Here is a 16,461-nt window from a genome sequence, read left to right as displayed (position 1 = left end):
CCCTATCTCACTTCAAATCCCCGCTCATCAGCAGAACAATGCGCAATATCGGACCGCAACGAACGGGTGGGAGGGAAAGTTTTTGTCTTTTGGTGGAGGGCTACGACATAATGCCCCGCGGGCAGGTCGGCCGCGCAGTCGTCATTTAAGCTGTATGAAGTAGAATATTTATGCTTAGGTATACATAGACTTGACCGCCCGGGCTCCCGAGATGCCGAGATGTGACGCTGTCTACCCGTGGGTTCCGTGGTTGTGTTGGCACGAGGGTCCTGATGATTCTATGTCGGGTATTTTGTGTCTATCAAGCATGTACGGGGCCCGTCATAGAAGCCGTACTTGTTCATATATTACAACGATGACATGGTTTCAACAACGGGGCAACATTGCACCGGTTCCTAAACCTTCTCCCACTCGCCCGCAGCCCCTTCCTCGTCCCAAAGGCGGGCCAGCATGCGGGCCCGGTGGGCGACGAGGGCCGGGAATGCCTCGACGGCCTCGGGCAGCCGGCGGTCCACCCACTCGAGCCCGGAGCCGGGGAGGAGGAGGTGGGTGTAGGCGAAGACGGCGGCGTCGAACATGCCGGGGGCGGCGGCGCCAAAGAACCAGCCCGACGACGGTGTACGGGACCCCTCCTCCTCCACCTCCGTTTCCGTTTCCGGCGGCAGCAGCTGCTGGGCCAGGGCGGCGAGGGCGGCGCGGGCGTCGGCGTACAGCTCGGCCTCGGGGGGCGGGTCGACGCCGTTGCGGGTCGAGGCGAGCTCGGCGGCGGCGGCGGCGCGCAGCTTGGCGCGCAGGGCGGAGCGCACGAGGGGGTGACGGCTGGCCGGGGCGAGGTACAGGCGGGCCGCGAGCGGCGCGTTGGCCGGGCTGACGTACAGGGCGTGCAGCCAGGCGCGGCGGACGGCGTGGTCCAGCAGCGCTGCGTAGGCCGGCTCGGCGGCGGCGGCTGCTTGCTGGCCGGGTGGCGGCGGTGCCGTGGTGGTGGTGGTGGTGGTGGTGGTGGTGCCGTGCGCGCGCGCGTATGCCTGCAGCTTGTGGGCCGGGATGGGGGCCGGGTTCGGGGACGTGGGGGGTGGGGACTTGGAGGAGACCGGGGGGTCGGCGGCGGCGACGATGGGCGGCAGGAGGAAGGGGAGCGCGCCGCTTGGTGAGGCGTGGTTGGTCGAGGACACGAGGCGGAGGTCGACGCCGGCGATCTTCAGGAAGGTCTACGAAAGGGCAGGGAGGGAGGGATGCCAGTCAGCAGCCAGACAGGCGCTCTGATCGAAGCATCTGGGGGGGGGAGGCCGGTTCAGCCACCGCATACCTGCCACTTTAGGCACGTGGGGTTGAAGCTCGGGCGGCCCCTGGCGGCGTCCTCGTCCGAGATGAAGACATGGAGGGTGGGCAGGTCCCTCTCGGCGGGGAGCGGACAGCGGGCCGGCAGGTCATTGGGCGGGTAGGTGGCTAGGGGGAAGGCGTCGAATAGGCGCTGCAGCGGCGCGGGGATGCGGCCAGAGAGGAGCGAGTATCCGGTAGCGGAGGAGGAGGAGGAGGAGGGAGGGGGGCGGCTTGGACGGCAGGGCGGGAGGCGGCCGCGGCGCGGGCTGGGGGGAGGCCATGGATGGGAACAAGGGAGAGTCGGTGAGCAGGCAGTAGCAATAATCGCACCACCTGCAGTGGCCGGTCAAGGATGCAGATGCATTTCGCGCGCGGGTGAAAGTGTGGGCTGGCTTTGTCGGCTCGTTGGCGTGATGGGTGCTTTTCGGGTCTTGCTTGTCAGGCTCGATATGAAGCGTGAATTTTTTGTCTATTTTCCCTGCCTTATTTTCTCTACCTTCGTCCAGATGGCAGACCACCCCCTGCACAACACACTTGAACCCCACCCCGCCCGCGATAACCCCACCCTGCAATCACCCTGGTTGGCAGGCTCTGTCTGCCGGGAGCTTGGATCCATCAATCGGGAGGCGGCAATGGACGCACGCACTTTGGGTGCGAAAAGAGGGGCCCCACCTGGTCTGGTAGCAAGGCACGCAGCATGCTCAGCTCTGGGAGAAGCGAAAAAGAGGTCGCGAGAGAGGTGCAGCCAGCGGCGATCTGGCCGGGCAATAATATCGTCCAAGTTGCATGCAGAGTGGGTTCAAGCGCAGCGAGTGCCGTGCAAGCATTTACCTCCTACCGCAGCCTAGTGCGCTCTCGGACCGAGTCCCCAGACGAGAAAATAATGAATTAGAGGCGGTCAGGCTGCAAACAGCCACCATGTTGCGATGCTGCCATTTTCATGCAGGTCCATGGCCAAATCATACGTGAATTCTGGTCTCGGTCTCCTCTAGCGCGGCGGCGGCAGGCAGGCAGGCAGGCAGGCAGGCATCCACAAATACCTACCAGCATTTAAATTATTATCATGTCGTGTGTGAGTGTGGCTGCTGCTCCCAGATAACGCGGACACCTGCGAACCTGCGAACCTGCAAACGAGGCTTCCATGGTCTGACATGGATGGCCATCTCAGCCGTGGGGGGTTGGCGGTGCAGTACAAATGGATACCTTTCCAGGGGCTTCTTCAGTCATTCCAGTATGGCTACCCGACACCCCGCAAAGGTCCTGCCGAGGTACCAGGGGTGTACTTGCACACACTACGGCCTGCTTGAACACTCCCCCACGAAAGTGTGTGTGCGTGTGTGTGTGCGTGAGACCGGGCATCATGACGTTGTGCTTCCATTTCACGAAGGGGGGTTCCTCGGGAGAAGGCCAGGAAAGGCTAAAAAAATAAAAAGGCCCAAGCCAGAACGTCTAGAAGCGGCCACCCCCAAAAGCAAGTTATCGCAAGCGAGCCTTAGCCATCCTGTGCCAGACCATGCCCAGATTGCTGTTTGCGCTTTGTTTTAGCCGGGCCTCCTCTCTCCAGCTGACCGAAGCCATCTGGCTGTGTTATTTATTCCGACGACTCGCTCGGCTTTGTCTTCATTGATGCAATCTGTCTGACCGGACCTCGCTTGTGCCTTCATCTATCCACTGATTCCTACCCACTGATTCCCACCTGCCCATTGCGCCCGACCCTGACTTATCGCAACCCACTCACTCCGCCGGCTCGATCTGTGCCCACCCCTCCTCCACCAGTCTCCTCTCTGCGCCCAGACGATGGTGGAATAAGATAATCCAGAATAAATAAAAATAAAGTAAAATCAAAGCCCGGGAAAGCACATAAGACAAAGCTTTCCTTCCCACCGCCATCCTCCTTCTTCTCTTTACTTTCTCGGCATCACACGTTCCGTCCACGACAACACAAGGCCCAAGATCCATCACAAGACTACCAGCCCCTTGATATCGCCCTCACCAAACCACAACCACCACCGAAAATGGACGCCCCCATCGCCTCGCCGGCGCACGCGCAACAGACATCGACGGGCTCGACGGCCCAGACGTCGCCGACCGTCATGGGCGTCCCTCCGCCCTGCCCAAAGTCGCAGTCGACCGACGCCTACCTCAAGGACTTCACCCTCCTGGCCGAGGCGGCCAAGCGCGCGCAGATGGCCGTGCTGATGCGGGATTTCGAAAGCGTCGGCCTGTGAGGTCATTATCGCGAGGGAAGAAGGAAAAAAAAAAAAAAACCTCGGACCGCCCCCCCCCCCCAGACACAAAGAAAACCCCACGGGTCGTCGTGAGGCTCTATTTTTCGAGCCGTCAATCAGCCCTGTAATCAGCAGCCATCTCTCTCCGCTCCGCACGCCATCATCAGTGCCGGAAGAACCGCCTTCGGTTTCCTCGTCGACTACCATCTCCCTCCCTCGTCGCGGGCACTCTCCCTCTCCTTCACTCCCACTCCCTCGGCAGGCATTATCGGGTGAATGGGACCAGCTCGCCCCTCGGAACCCTTATGGCAGAGTATGGGGCAGGGGGCAGGCATGAAAGGGCAGCCCCTAAGCAAACCGACCCACGGGGAGACAAGTGGATCGGCCACTCTCTAGCCGGGAGAATCTTGAGCCACCCCCAGCCTGTCTTTTTTGTTCCTCTCCATTGGGAACACTGATGGGTGAAGGGGGTGGCCCCGCTCGCCTACGTTGGGACCGACATGTTCGGATAACCGTCGGGGGGTTTTTCTTTATTTCTCAGGCTGGGCTCGGCGGTAGGTGGTGGTTGCACGTTTTCGTTCTCGTCTCTGCTCGTCCACCGCCTAGAGATAACGACGAATGAGGGACCTCCCCCATCCCTGCCAAACCTCTCGACACGACTCAGTCGACGCGGGGTCTTTGTTCTTTCTCCCTTGCATGACTTCTTTTTTTCTTGTCTCTTCTTTTGGGGGGTGACATTTCCGTTCTCGCAATGACATTTCCTTACGTCAACCGCCCTTTTTGACGACATCACGTTTTCTCATATACCCGATATTGTCTCTGCGTTAGCATTGCTCTTTTTTTTTGGTCTATTTCCTCTACTCTACGTTTTTTTAATCCACCTTGAGACAACAAATGGGCTTTCCTGAGGAGTTGGGACCGAAGTACAAGGCGTCAGGCGGCAACACTCTAGGCCTCCTCATCTCTCTTGGCCAACATTTCTCGCAATGTAGATCAGATACTCTACCCTCTGGGATTTCGATAAACGATATAAGCATGGCCGAACTGGTCACTTTTGTCACTTTCACATCTGGTTCCAACGTTTACTATTGTTGCAGATCACGCGGCCACGGTGACATGGAGGGGATCGGGGCGGGTGGCGGCATTATGGTGGGCAGGTGATCTGGGTGATGGCACCCCTCGACTTCGGGACCAGGCGGCGCTGGCAACAACTCACCCGCCCATTTTTGCATGCGGCTTTCCGCTCCCTCGCCTGCCCCATCCCGATCGACAGGGCAGAAACTGGGTCGATCACAGGAAAATGGGACGATAAACCAATATTGTCTATACAATGCGAACGGCTCTGGTGGTACATCTACTTGAGGCTCTACCCTTACATCTTGGAGACCAGCGACAAGCCACCGTCGATGGGGATGGTGGCACCGTTGATGTACGAGCTGCGGTTGCGTTCTGGGGGGTTAGCCGAAGAACAAGGGGAAACACAGCGGGCAAGGCACACGGGGAAAAGGAGACAAAGAGACAGAAAACGCACCCGGCCTTGCTCGACAGCCACAGGCACGCGCCGGCGACGTCCTCGGGCCGCCCGATGCGGCCGAGTGGGTTCGCGTCCCGGATGGCGTCGCCGGCCGAGTCGAGCGTGGCGGCCATCATCCTTGTGGCAAAGGGCCCGCACGCGAGCGTGTTGCTCGTGACGCCCCGGGGCCCCAGCTCGAGCGCGAGCGCGCGCGCGAGGTGGTGCAGCCCGGCCTTTGAGGCGCTGTAGGCGAAGTTTGCGAGGGCGGGGACGCGCAGCGCGTCGACGGAGCCGATGTGGATGACGCGCGCCGGGTCCGAGGGGGAGGAGGCGGCGGCCGCCGCCGCCGCCGCCTCGAGCAGAGGGGTCAGCAGCTGCGTCAGGGTGAAGACGCGCTGCAGGTTGAGCGTCAGCAGCTTGGTCCACGCGCCGTCCGGGTACGTGTCGTAGCTGTCGCCCCAGGCGGCGCCCGAGTTGTTGACGAGCACGTGCAGGCGCGGCTCGCGCGCCGAGAGCTCGGCCGCCAGGCGCTTGCACTCGTCTAGCGACTGTAGGTCCGCCGGGAGGGCGACGGCGCTGCCGGGGCCTGGGGGGTGGGGTCAGTGAGTTTGGAACAAAAGAGGTGCGTGTGAGTGAATGAGTGACCTCACCCTTGGCCGTCAGCTCCTTTGCCGCCTTTTCGCACGACGCGGCGTCCCTCGACGAGATGTAGACCTTGGCGCCGTTCTCGACGTAGCCCTGCGCGATCATGTACCCGATCCCGCGGCCGCCGCCCGTGACCAACACTACCTTGCCAGAGACGTTGAAGAGATTGCTGACGTCCATCTTTGTTCTTGTTTTTTTTGGCTGGCTGATGTTTGTTCTTTCCTGGTCTTTGGCGTTGTCGTCGGCGTAGGTACCTCAAGTACCTCATGCACCCAAGGTACAGTTCGCTGGGTGAGATTTGCGGGGACTGTGGATCCCGTATGTGCCTCGGCTTCGGCTGGCTGTCAATGCAACCGGCGAAGTCGCCGTCTTTCTGTTGCCTGCCTCGTCGGCGTGTATCTGCTACCTTTGTACCTACGCACGTAGTATACGAATCCTGCAGGAGCTATAGGTCGCCGATGGGCTTGCCCACCCAGAAGCGGGTGCGAGCCTCTTGTCCGAGGAGGTCGGCGACCACACTGTCCACCCACGTAACAAAAATGCATCCCATGCCTTCCCGTAGAAGCCGTTCAAGAACCTGACCGGCATTAAAAGCCAGCCCGGCTCCGCTCCCCCGTCGTCCCCAAAACTTCAACCCCACAGATGCCGAGACGGGGGAATACTGTGCACAGCCAAACCAACCCAAACCAACACAGCCCAACCACCAACCATGGCCATCCAGCAGCCCGACAAGCTCCTCAACCTCTTCAAGGACCAGCCGCTCGCGGAGCACGGCAGCCGCTGGGACGGCCTCTGGAGGGAGGAGTTCACGCCCTGGGACCGCGCCGGCCCGAGCATGGCCCTGCAGGACCTGCTCGCCGACCGGCCCGACCTGGTCCCGCCGCCGCCGCCGCCGTCCGCCGCCGCCAGGCCCAAGGCGCTCGTGCCCGGCTGCGGCCGCGGCTACGACGTGCTCCTGCTCGCCGCCTTCGGCTACGACGCCTACGGCGTCGACTACTCGGCCGAGGCCACCAAGGAGGCCGCGCTGTACCAGGAAAAGATCCGGGCGGAAAATGACGAGAGGTACAGGCCGAGGGACGGCCGGGCGCAGGGGCATGTCAAATGGTAGCGGCTCCCCGTCTCTCTCTCTCTTCCTAGTCTTCAGTCGGGGGCGTGACCGCCGTATCCATAATGTACTATCGAGTTGCTTGCTTACACGGGGCATGAAAAAAACGCCCCCTTATCAGGCTCACCGGCGACTTCTTTGCCGACGACTGGATCCGCGAGGCCGGTGCGGACAAGTTTGATCTCATATTCGACTATACCGTGAGCAGCAGCCCCGCACCTTCCCAAATGCACATATATCATCTCTGACGCCCGCCCCCGCCTCGACAGTTTTTCTGTGCACTCCCCGTCTCGGCCCGGCCGGCGTGGGCCGGCCGCCTGACGCAGCTCCTCGCGCCGGGCGGCCGCGTCGTGTGCCTACAGTGGCCGACGGAGAAGCCGTGGTCGACGGGCGGGCCGCCGTGGGGGGGTGAGGCCCGAGCACCACGTGGCGCACCTGGCCCGCCCGGGCGAGGACGTCGGGTACGACGACGAGGGCCGCATCGCGGGCGGCGAGGAGGCTGCGGCGGCGGCGGCCCGATCCGCCGCGGGGCTCAGGCGCCTGGAGCTGATCGTGCCGCGGCGGACGCACCAGGCCGGCGTGCTGGAGGACGGGACCGTCCGGGACCGGATAGCCGTGTTTAGCCACTGACTGTGCAGCGCAGCGAGTCTAGTTTGTATTTTGATGGGGTTATGTAAAGTGTTCAAATAAGTGGCCCTTGTCTTGGCGCTCGGCGGCCTTTTTCATCATGATTACCATTACAAGAACGAATGCCCTGGCAACAAAAGACGCCCGTTCCCAGCTACATGGGCTAGCGCCTAAAGGCCTCCGTGAGGGTTGCGGGACTGCGCCATCGGGCCCCGAGCAAATTCTTGCACCAGCGCTGGCTGGTACTCTAGACTGGCAGCACCAAGTCCAGCAGCAGTACCACCACCAGCTGCACCAAACCCCCCCTCACACCAACCAAACTCACACCACCGCCTCCTTCTTCCGCAGCGAGTTGTAGTGCTCCCCGAGCCCGAACCCGTGCCTATAGTATGCCAGCCAGATCTGCCTCAGCGGCTCCTCTCCCTCCCTCCCCGCGGGCCGCACGACGGCGGTCCTGCCGTCGGCCACGACGCGCACCTCGACGCCGTACGTGCTCGCCAGCGCCAGCAGCTCCATGTGGCCGCCCCACTCGGCGCCCTCGCCGATCTTGCGCACGTAGCTCTCGAGCGGCTCCTCGAGGAAGGGCGCAAAGTCGCCCGCGTGGGAGGCAATGTAGGTTGCCGCGGCGCGCCGCACCACCCTGTATGGTGGTGGCCTTGCATCATCTTCGTTGCTGTTGCTATTACTACCTGTTGTTGTTGTTGTTGTTGTTGTTGTTGTTGTTGTTGTTGTTTGCTGCAACGGTATCGACATCATAGACAGCTGGTCCGCCACGGCCGAAAAGAGGCAGTGCCCGTCGGGCGCGATGGCCTTCTCGGCCAGCGCGTGCGCCGCCAGCTCGCGCGCCATGTGCGCCGCCTCGGCCGACCGGTGGTCCACCATGCCCGCCGCCTCGGCCGCCGCCTGCTCGACCGCCGCTTCCTGCTCCGCCGCGCGCCGCGCCAGCCGCTCCTTTTGCCGGTTGCGCTTCTTGCCTGCCGCCTGTTGTGGTGGGGGCTCGTCTGTTGTTGTTTTGCTCGACGACGGCGCTGGCGGGTCCGCTTCTATTGTTGCTGCTGCTGCAGTCTGTGTTTCTATCGTCTCCTCCTCCTCCCCCTCCTCCTCTTCTTCTTCTTCTTCCTGCTCTTCAGCCACTGCCTCCCCACTCAGGGCCCGCAGCTCGGCCTCGTGCCGCTCCTTCGTCTGGCGCTCCAGCTCGGCGCACTCGTCGTTGACGCCCTTGCGCGTCTTCTTGGTCGCGTTCTTCTTCTTGCTCGTGATGCGCCCCTGCAGGTCCTTGAGCTCCTTGCGGTGCCGCGCCTGCGCCTGCTCGAGGGATTCTGGCTCCATGGCCCCGTTCCTGGTGTCTGTTGCTGCTGCGTGGGTGGCTGGGTTTGGAAATTCTCTCGGGTCTGGGGGTTTATAGGGCAGAGCAGGGCAGGTGTGGTCGAGAATGCGGGTTGGAGAAGAGCACGAGCTGCCACCAGGGACAGAAAAACTGTAGGGTAAAGTTCGAGGAAATATCAATTGGATTTGTAGACGCGCTGACGTGGGGGTGACGAAGCGAGTCGCGGGGCAGGCAAAGCACAGGCCCACCAGGGTGGAGATGCATCAAGTAACAAACGAGGAGCTCTCACATCAGACAACAGAAATGAGGCAAAAAGACATCGCTTGATACTCAAACTACCTAGATACATACTACGCTGTTTTCCACAAGCGTTGGGACTATCGATACAATAGCTGGTTGAAATCAGTCATTCTCACAGCAGCTCCTCTTCCAATGCACGTACGCGATGCCAGCAACTAGCTAGATATGCCTATGTCTGCCAATCTCGTTCTGGTTATTCACTCCTCCCCTATATCGAACGTGTAGGACGAAGGGATCCGGACAAAAGAAAAGTGAGACTCATGAGCGGCTCAGCGTCTCGTGTCAGCCTCGCGGCGATGACTTCGTCATATCCTTCTTTTTGTAAGACACCATTACGAATAAGAAAGAACATGGAAGAAAAGAATCTGAAGAAGCAAAAGCAACACAAGAAAAATCGAAAACCAGAGATAGTACAATGCAAAAGCCAACGGCAAGGAACGAGAGCGAGAAGCAAAGACGGAGGCCGAAGCCACCAGCCAGCCAACCAACCAAAAACTTTCGCAACCGAGGCCGTTCCCTCGATAACACACCGCCAGGAAAAGAAAGCGGAACGAGATAAATCCTCCGGGCGATGAACAAAAGCGTCTATTCCAAGCTGCGTGCATACAAAACGCCCGACAATCCCAGCAAGCGTTGGTGTAAAATGTAGTAGAAGGTACCGGGTGATAGGATGCCTATGGATTAAGCGTAATATGACCTCGCAGGGGCGGCGGCTTCGAGGAGCGGCCATGCGTGGCAGTATAGATGAGTGAGACGTCTCGATGGAGGCGTGAAGGGATATGTAAAAAGAGAATACACCTGGGAGGAGAGGGGTGGTTCGGCAGGGAGACCACCTTGGAGCTCGAGGTGTCGAATAGAGAGGCGGGTAAGGGGGTTGGCGGAGAGGTGTAAACTCATAAAGTAATATGCGGCGTACGAAGCCGCAACGGCTGCAGAAGCTGTCAAGAAGGGCAAGGGCAAAGGAGGCTGGATCAAAACCACTCAGAAGCCCTTGAAGGGGTCTTCGCTGCGGAAAAAGTCGTCATCCCGGGCGCGGGAGCTGTAGCTGTCGCGACGCCGGCTGCGACTATTCCTGCGGCGGGCCTCCTTGCTGCGACGGCGTGCCCTCCACCGCATCTCCTCCTGCTCGTCCGGGTAGTCGTTAAATGTGCTGGCAATTGCGGGGTTTGGTGCCAGGGGACTGATGAAGGCCTCCATCCGAACCGTCCCGATGGCGTCGAAGAAGTTGTTCATGGTCGCCCCGCTGGGTCGCGACGACGCCTCCGAAGTGCGCTGCGAGCCGGCAAAGCCCGGGTTTCCGTAGGGGTTGGACAGGACGCCCGAGGAGCCCGTCGTGTCGATGCTGGCCGCCGCTGTGCTGTTTGTCGACTGGTGGTAGCTGCCGTTGCTGCTGCCACCCCCGCCGATCGGGCCCGAGAAGCCGCGGAAGGAGATGGGAGGGGGTATGTGTCCGCCCGTGTTGCTGCGCTTGCGGCCGTGTACCATGGCCTGGTTCGCCCGGTCGGTCACGCTAATCCTCGTATCGTTGAAGCGCGGGATGAAGGGGGGCTCCGCGGCGTCGCGAGACAGCTCACGCTGGTGCTGGGCGTAGTAGCCAACGCCGCTGGCAGTTCCGGACTTTATGGACTCGAGGCCTGGGAAGTCGGGAATGCTGGGAAGGCTCGGCACACCAAAATCCGAGTTCTGGGCAGCCGACGAGGGAGCTGCACTCATGATGGACCCGATCGGCGTCACGGCTCCGCCACGCGCCATGGCAGTCTTACCCTTGGCGAGGCGGATGGAGTCGCGGATTCCAGGGCGCCGCGGCTTCTGCTGGGAGAGCTCAAAGTCGGGCATGGCTTTTGGAATCAACGAAGACGGTGCCAGATTCTCGGGAACTGCCTGGTGCGAGTGCGCCAAGAACGAAAGAGCCGTCAGCCATAGGTAATGGCGCTCGCTGCTGCACGCCGTAAACTTGAGGGCCCGTTGCGGCGTGAGAATCAGTATAGAGCGGCTAAAGACTGATCCGTTGGCACCCTTTGGTGGCGGGTTGTCATCCTTGACGTCCAGGACAGACTGGATGGTGAGCTTGCGCCCAGACTTGCCCATCAAGGCGCTGCCTGAGCTGGGCTGTTTGCTACTCCACAGAATAGCGCGCTCGTACGGGGCCAGCCAAACCCAACGTCTGTGCCGATCGTTGCTGCTGTCGTCCCCGCCCTGGCTCTCGCCCACGGGACCGAATGACTTCCGTCTGCGCACATACTTGAACATCCACTCGCCCACCATTGTTTGGGCGATGGCGTCCACGACCCCAGTCGCGCCTGGCTGCCCGCCAGACGTGGCCACGGACCCGGCCCCGGTTTGGTCCGTATCGGCCGTGGTGCTCGATGGCTGGTGCCTGTGCGTGGATCGGCTATACCTCGTTGAGGTGCTGCTGTAGCCGTGGCTCCGCGGCGTGGTGATGTCGTTGTGCGGCAGAGGCGGCAACACAGGGCTCTCGAGGGAGTCTTCGGTGGCCGGAGAGAAGGGCGGCGGCGGCGAGCGACTGTTCCGCCTCCTGTGCCTTCGCGGAATAGCCGCCGCTGATCTGACCTTGCGGACCGAGTTGTTCCGCGAGGGTCGCCCAGGGAAGCCGCTGCGAGTGGGGCTCTGCTGACCTTCGCTTGGCGCGCTGGCACTGAACGGGGGTCGCCTCGAGCTTGCGCGGGTGGGAATTGGGTAAGGCGGGTCTTTGGTCTCGGACAGATCGGGGCTCTTCTGACCTTGATGGGACGACATTACTGCCTTGCGCATCATGGAGAAGCGGCTTGGGCCAGCAGCGGGAGGCGCCCTGTCACTAGACTTGGACGAGGTGCCGTCCTGAACCGAGGCACGCCTGTCCTTTATATCCGGGAACGACAGCTTTGTGGAGGTAGGGCCCATGGACCTGACGGCGTGCCTGCCGCTCTGCTTCGACGGCATCTGAGAATCAGAAAAGTTGCCGGACGACCTCTTGCCCTTGCCGTTCGGCTTGGGCGCCGACAGAGCGGTCCTGAACTCGGGATCGCTGAAGTCAGCGTCACCAAACTCATCGGCCTCGTCGGAGCTGTTTCCATCGAACCCAGCAAACAGGCTGCTGATACGGTGAGGGCGTCGAAGAGGGGCCTTTTGGCTTGACAACGGCCCGTCGTCGTTATTTCCTGGGTAAGCGTCGTGGGTCTCTTCCACGTTCACAGCCTCACCCGTTGACTGCGATGGTGATGAGGGGATCTCCGACAGGCTGCGCTGGGAAGTAAGGCGCCGGGGGTTTCGCGGAGGCAGGTGGCCGGGGACAGGGGTGAACTTGACCATATCATCAGGCTCGGTTCCCTGGATGGCTGGCGAGGTGGGCCGCGAGGTGACGGCTGACGGATGAAGGTGCACGGGTAGCTTGTCGAGACGTTTGTCGACACGAATCTCATTCGTTTGGACACCAACAGATGAAACGGCGGTGGCTGGCGCCGACAGGATGGCCACCTGGCAGCCAAAGTCCTTGAAGAGCTGCGGCAGACGCGGTTTCTTGGGCGTCGAGGGGCGGCTTGTGGGTGGGTGAATGCTGATACTTGGGATTTGCATCAGGCCAATCTCGGGCTTTGAAAGGACGGGCGGCGTCGGGGGAGGTGCATCAGTCTGAGTCGAGGACGAGACCATGGCGGCGGTCGTCATCTGGGTTGAAGATGAAACCATTGCCGGCTTGGGTTTTTCGGCCACCGTCTGCGAGGCAGTCGAGACCATTTGGATCTGGGGAGCAACAGGTTCAGGAGCGACAGGTTCAGCGACGACAGGGCGCGCGACGTGGATGCGCTTCCGCCTCTGGTTTGCCTCAACCTCGCCGTCAGCACGGGCAGGGCTTTCTGAACCGTCGTCACGCCTCATAGAAGCCCTGGCAGGGATGGGCGGTGGCGCCTCGGTGCTTGTGGGCTTCACCGGCTTGAGCTTGGGAGACGGCGGCGGCGAGTACTGCACAGCCGAATCCGTGTAGGTAACCTTGGGCCGGGGCGGAGGTGGCATTTCCTCCCCATCCTCCCTGATGACGTCCTCCAGGCGCTCCAGGGCAGGCTGGTTCATAAACCTGGCTCTGGCGACGCTGTCGGACCTCATCAAACTGTTGTTGCTCTGGTTGCGCCTGTGCAGCTTGGACATGACACTCTCGCGGCTCGTGTTGCGCATGTGGTTCGAAAGGACACTGTCGCGTCCGTATCCGTGGTCCGTCTCGTAGTCGGTAGCGTCGTCGCCGTCAAAGTTGAGCTCGTCGGCGAGGCACTGGCCGTTGGGCTTGCCCATGCCGTTTCCGTTAATCATGGAGAAGCGGATGCTGTTGGTCATGCTCATGGTCCGGACGCTGGCGGCGTCGTTATCCTTGCCCCGGTCTTCGGCGTCACTCTCGTTTCCGCCTGCAAGCCCGTCGGCCTGGGCAGCCTGGAACTGCGCTACCTCCTCCAGTAGCATCTTCAGTCTGCTTTCCGCTATGTGAATCTTGTGCTCATACTTGCGCTTCTCCTGGTCCCAGCCCTCCCTCTCCTCGGCCCACTGGTTGTGTACCCGACGCGAATCGTCCTCGTGGACGCGCAGTCGCTTCTGGTTAGCGTCCAGCCTCTTTCTAGCCTCGGCAGCAGCATCGACGGCCTCATCGCGCTCCCGGGCCAGCTCTTTCAGCGCTGACGAGGTGCCACCCTCGAGGAGATCCAGCTGACGCCTGAGCGACCGGTTCTCCTTGGTGGCGCCCGACAGGTTCTCCTGCAACGACTCCTGGTCCTCCTTGCTAGCGTGCAGGGCAACCTCGAGGTTCTCGATCGCCTTGAGCTTCTCCTCCTGGTCCCTCCTCAAGGCCAAAATCTCCGAAACGAGGTTCGCGTGCAGGGTCGGGGTAAAGCGGCGAGGATCTAGGATGCTAATCGTCTCGTCGGTGGCGAAGTCCTTCGACGACCTCTTGGAGGCACGGTCGGTCTTGTCGGTGGGTAATGGCGGCGTCGCGGATAACCTCTTTCCTGGCGGGGTGACAGACCGGCGCGAATTCCTCGAACCTCGAGAGGGCGTCCTATAAGGGGTGTCGAGCGGAGTCGGTAGTGAGGCGCCGGCAGCGACACGGCCGACCGCTGTCGCCTCGTCCTCAGTCTCCCACATAGACATTGCTCCCGAATCCTCGTAAAACACCATGGTTGCTCCCTCTTCTCCTCGCTCTCTCAAAGCTGCGAAAGTCACGGACGCTCCGGTGGTCCGGCGGATGGCAGATGTCGTCGGACAGGTCTCACACCATAATTTAGTTGGTGCAAAGACAAGTGGTCCCAGGTGTGGCGAGAGTGGAAGCTCCAGGTGCGGGAGGGATAGTTAATACGACTCGAGTCAATGAAGAGACGTCTAGGGTCCACCGTGATCCCTGTCGTCGGTTGGCGAGGCGGAAGGGGAGAATGGACATGCAATGAGACGTTTGCTTCACAGCTCTACGGAGCCGCGGCGATACCACGAGCCTGGAACAGGAGCGAACGCAAGCCTCCGTTGTACCAAGGCTGGACGTGATAAGTCGTCTGGTACGACAAGCTGGCGGCGGGTTGTGTCGTTACCTCTTGATCCTTACTCTTAACCCCGATTTTTGAGGCAAATAGAGTTCCGGGTCGGCAAAGAGAGCCCTGAATCGAAGGATAAACTCGGCTCAACGGGCGCCAAACGGTGAAAGATGCTCGGCGATGACAAGAAGGCCAATAGCAAAAAGCCGGCAGCCACAACCAGAAGGTTTGTGAGTGGAAAGACTGCTGTCCCGCAGACTCGCGCTGCTGCGTCGTTGAGCTAGTAGGTTGCGCGAACGCGGCACTATAAGGCAGCCTTCGGGAATTAGCACCAATGAATGCTGTGACGGTGACACTGACGAAACCCCTGTTCCCGCCTCCCACTGATGGTCGCTCGACCCGACGTTAAAGCCAGACGAGCTCCATGCCCGGTCGATAGCAGCGGCCTTAATCCGAGGAAAACGGCCCAAAACCGGCAATCCCGCACAAACGGGGATTCCCCTGGCAGCTTTGGCACAGCAGGGGCACACAGGGAGAAGAAAGCAATTAATAAATCAGCAGAGGGTTCCCACTTACAGCAGACGGGTTCCGCAATTGAGAGGCCCGGGAGCACAGGGCAGGCGATCAGCCAGGTCGGGTGGCTGAAGGAAATTTGGACTGGGCGTCACTTTTCGGATTGTGCGCAGCGCTTCCCGCTTGGCTCGTGTCCCCGATGACGGCCGAGCTGGAGATGACGCGCCGTGGACTCGATGAAGGACTCGAGATGGCAACGGTGTATCCCGTTCCCACGCGGGCTGACGTCCGGCTTGTCGCTGTTATGACCTCCCCCCAAGCGCGTGCCGACGGCAACCGCGCATGAAACGCAGCCGTCAGAGCTTCAGAGGGCTCGTTGCAACAGTACCGCAGGCAACCCCCTTGTCGGTGTGGTCGACGTGCCCAGGTCCAAGGCTTCAGCTCGGCAGAGCGTGTCGAACGCCAACGTCGCTCGGCCCGTCCAGCACCGTTGAGAATAGCAACCGTGGCGGCGATGTGTGTCCTGTGCAGTTTGCACCACCCTCTCTTTCTCCCCAGGGTATCCTCGCTGCCGTCTGGAGAGACAGGATGTCGTGATTCGTGCACGTGGGTCGGCGGGACGCAGCGTCTGTTCGTCGGCTTCCCGCTGGGCGGAGGCGCGGGGGACTCGAGCCCAAGCTGTCGATGTCGAGGCGTTCAATTAACCTGCCCGAGTCGGAAGGTGCTCACAGTCGAGGCAGGCACCACACAACGCCCGTGCGTGGGTGTAGAGCTAAGAGGCAGCAAAAAGAACAAGAGAAAAGAAGACGACGCGGCCGACGGGCGGAAAGGCGGACAGGAACAGAAGAAAACAACCAAATAATAGGCTTCGTTGCTCGCCCCGTACCGTACCCAAAGACTGGCAATCAACGGGCTAAAAGAAGGTCTGGGGATGGTACACCCATGCACTCTGCGCGCCTCCACCTCTGGCTGTTCCAAGTCCACAGGCAAGTCCACAGGCGATCGAGCCGAACGGTCTGCAGACGGAAGCATGGAAGCATCTGGGGGGAGCTCTGCCTCTTTTTGCTGTGCGATTTGTCTGGATGGTCTGCATAGCGGCGTATCCGTCCTAGCTTGTGCAAGGGGCCCAGCAGCCACCCCCCATGTCCCCATCCACACCAGCCGTCCACCGTCCCCATCCCATCCCATCCGTCCCCATCCCATCCGTCCCCATCCCATCCGTCCCCATCCCATCCGTCCCCATCCCATCCGTCCCCATCCCATCCGTCCCCATCCCATCCGTCCCCATCCCATCCACCCAGCATGGCCCAGCTGCAGGTCGCGCATCCGGCCGTGGCGGCCTGTCGTCGTCCAGCCGGATGGGAGCCCCAACAGGCAATGAT

General features: G+C 61.2%; 6 protein-coding genes across 6 annotated transcripts; 2 read left to right on the top strand and 4 right to left on the bottom strand.

The window, feature by feature from the left end:
* Positions 1 to 395: 395 nt before the first annotated feature.
* On the bottom strand, positions 396 to 1,601 carry GGTG_06850 (hypothetical protein; the record flags this gene model as incomplete). Its single annotated transcript, XM_009224672.1, is given in 3 exon segments — positions 396 to 1,208; positions 1,307 to 1,550; positions 1,558 to 1,601. Coding segments are annotated over 3 exon segments (1,101 nt in total).
* Positions 1,602 to 3,335: 1,734 nt separating this feature from the next.
* On the top strand, positions 3,336 to 3,548 carry GGTG_06849 (hypothetical protein; the record flags this gene model as incomplete). Its single annotated transcript, XM_009224671.1, has 1 exon — positions 3,336 to 3,548. The coding sequence occupies one exon, from the start codon at positions 3,336 to 3,338 to the stop codon at positions 3,546 to 3,548; it is 213 nt and encodes a 70-aa protein (XP_009222935.1).
* Positions 3,549 to 4,850: 1,302 nt separating this feature from the next.
* GGTG_06848 (rhamnolipids biosynthesis 3-oxoacyl-[acyl-carrier-protein] reductase) lies at positions 4,851 to 5,933 on the bottom strand. The gene is made up of 3 exons (XM_009224670.1): positions 5,712 to 5,933; positions 5,080 to 5,647; positions 4,851 to 4,984 (listed from the first exon to the last, which is right to left on the bottom strand). Exons 1-3 carry the CDS (start codon positions 5,884 to 5,886, stop codon positions 4,921 to 4,923), a joined length of 807 nt encoding a protein of 268 aa, XP_009222934.1. The 5' UTR covers positions 5,887 to 5,933; the 3' UTR covers positions 4,851 to 4,920.
* Positions 5,934 to 6,105: 172 nt separating this feature from the next.
* Positions 6,106 to 7,592, top strand: GGTG_06847 (hypothetical protein). Its single transcript, XM_009224669.1, has 3 exons — positions 6,106 to 6,810; positions 6,933 to 7,011; positions 7,081 to 7,592. Exons 1-3 carry the CDS (start codon positions 6,416 to 6,418, stop codon positions 7,432 to 7,434), a joined length of 828 nt encoding a protein of 275 aa, XP_009222933.1. The 5' UTR covers positions 6,106 to 6,415; the 3' UTR covers positions 7,435 to 7,592.
* GGTG_06846 (hypothetical protein) lies at positions 7,380 to 8,767 on the bottom strand (the record flags this gene model as incomplete). Its single annotated transcript, XM_009224668.1, has 1 exon — positions 7,380 to 8,767. The coding sequence occupies one exon, from the start codon at positions 8,765 to 8,767 to the stop codon at positions 7,760 to 7,762; it is 1,008 nt and encodes a 335-aa protein (XP_009222932.1). The 3' UTR covers positions 7,380 to 7,759.
* A 302-nt stretch (positions 8,768 to 9,069) lies between these two features.
* On the bottom strand, positions 9,070 to 16,162 carry GGTG_06845 (hypothetical protein). Its single transcript, XM_009224667.1, has 2 exons — positions 15,143 to 16,162; positions 9,070 to 14,882 (listed from the first exon to the last, which is right to left on the bottom strand). The coding sequence occupies exon 2, from the start codon at positions 14,217 to 14,219 to the stop codon at positions 10,047 to 10,049; it is 4,173 nt and encodes a 1,390-aa protein (XP_009222931.1). The 5' UTR covers positions 14,220 to 14,882; positions 15,143 to 16,162; the 3' UTR covers positions 9,070 to 10,046.
* Positions 16,163 to 16,461: the final 299 nt, after the last annotated feature.

The sequence above is a fragment of the Gaeumannomyces tritici genome (genome assembly GCF_000145635.1).
Source record: "Gaeumannomyces tritici R3-111a-1 unplaced genomic scaffold supercont2.3, whole genome shotgun sequence".
NCBI classification, from domain to species: Eukaryota; Fungi; Ascomycota; class Sordariomycetes; order Magnaporthales; family Magnaporthaceae; genus Gaeumannomyces; species Gaeumannomyces tritici.
This window is presented reverse-complemented; position numbering and strand designations above follow the sequence as displayed.

Coding starts and splice junctions, on each gene's coding strand:
- GGTG_06848 (XM_009224670.1), bottom strand. CDS start 5,886: ATGGACGTCAGCAATCTCTTCAACGTCTCTGGCAAGGTAGTGTTGGTC. Junction 5,648..5,711: donor AAAGGAGCTGACGGCCAAGG/GTGAGGTCACTC, acceptor CCCACCCCCCAG/GCCCCGGCAGCGCCGTCGCC. Junction 4,985..5,079: donor TGGCTGTCGAGCAAGGCCGG/GTGCGTTTTCTG, acceptor ACGCAACCGCAG/CTCGTACATCAACGGTGCCA.
- GGTG_06847 (XM_009224669.1), top strand. CDS start 6,416: ATGGCCATCCAGCAGCCCGACAAGCTCCTCAACCTCTTCAAGGACCAG. Junction 6,811..6,932: donor GCGCAGGGGCATGTCAAATG/GTAGCGGCTCCC, acceptor CCCCCTTATCAG/GCTCACCGGCGACTTCTTTG. Junction 7,012..7,080: donor ATCTCATATTCGACTATACC/GTGAGCAGCAGC, acceptor CCGCCTCGACAG/TTTTTCTGTGCACTCCCCGT.
- GGTG_06845 (XM_009224667.1), bottom strand. CDS start 14,219: ATGGTGTTTTACGAGGATTCGGGAGCAATGTCTATGTGGGAGACTGAG.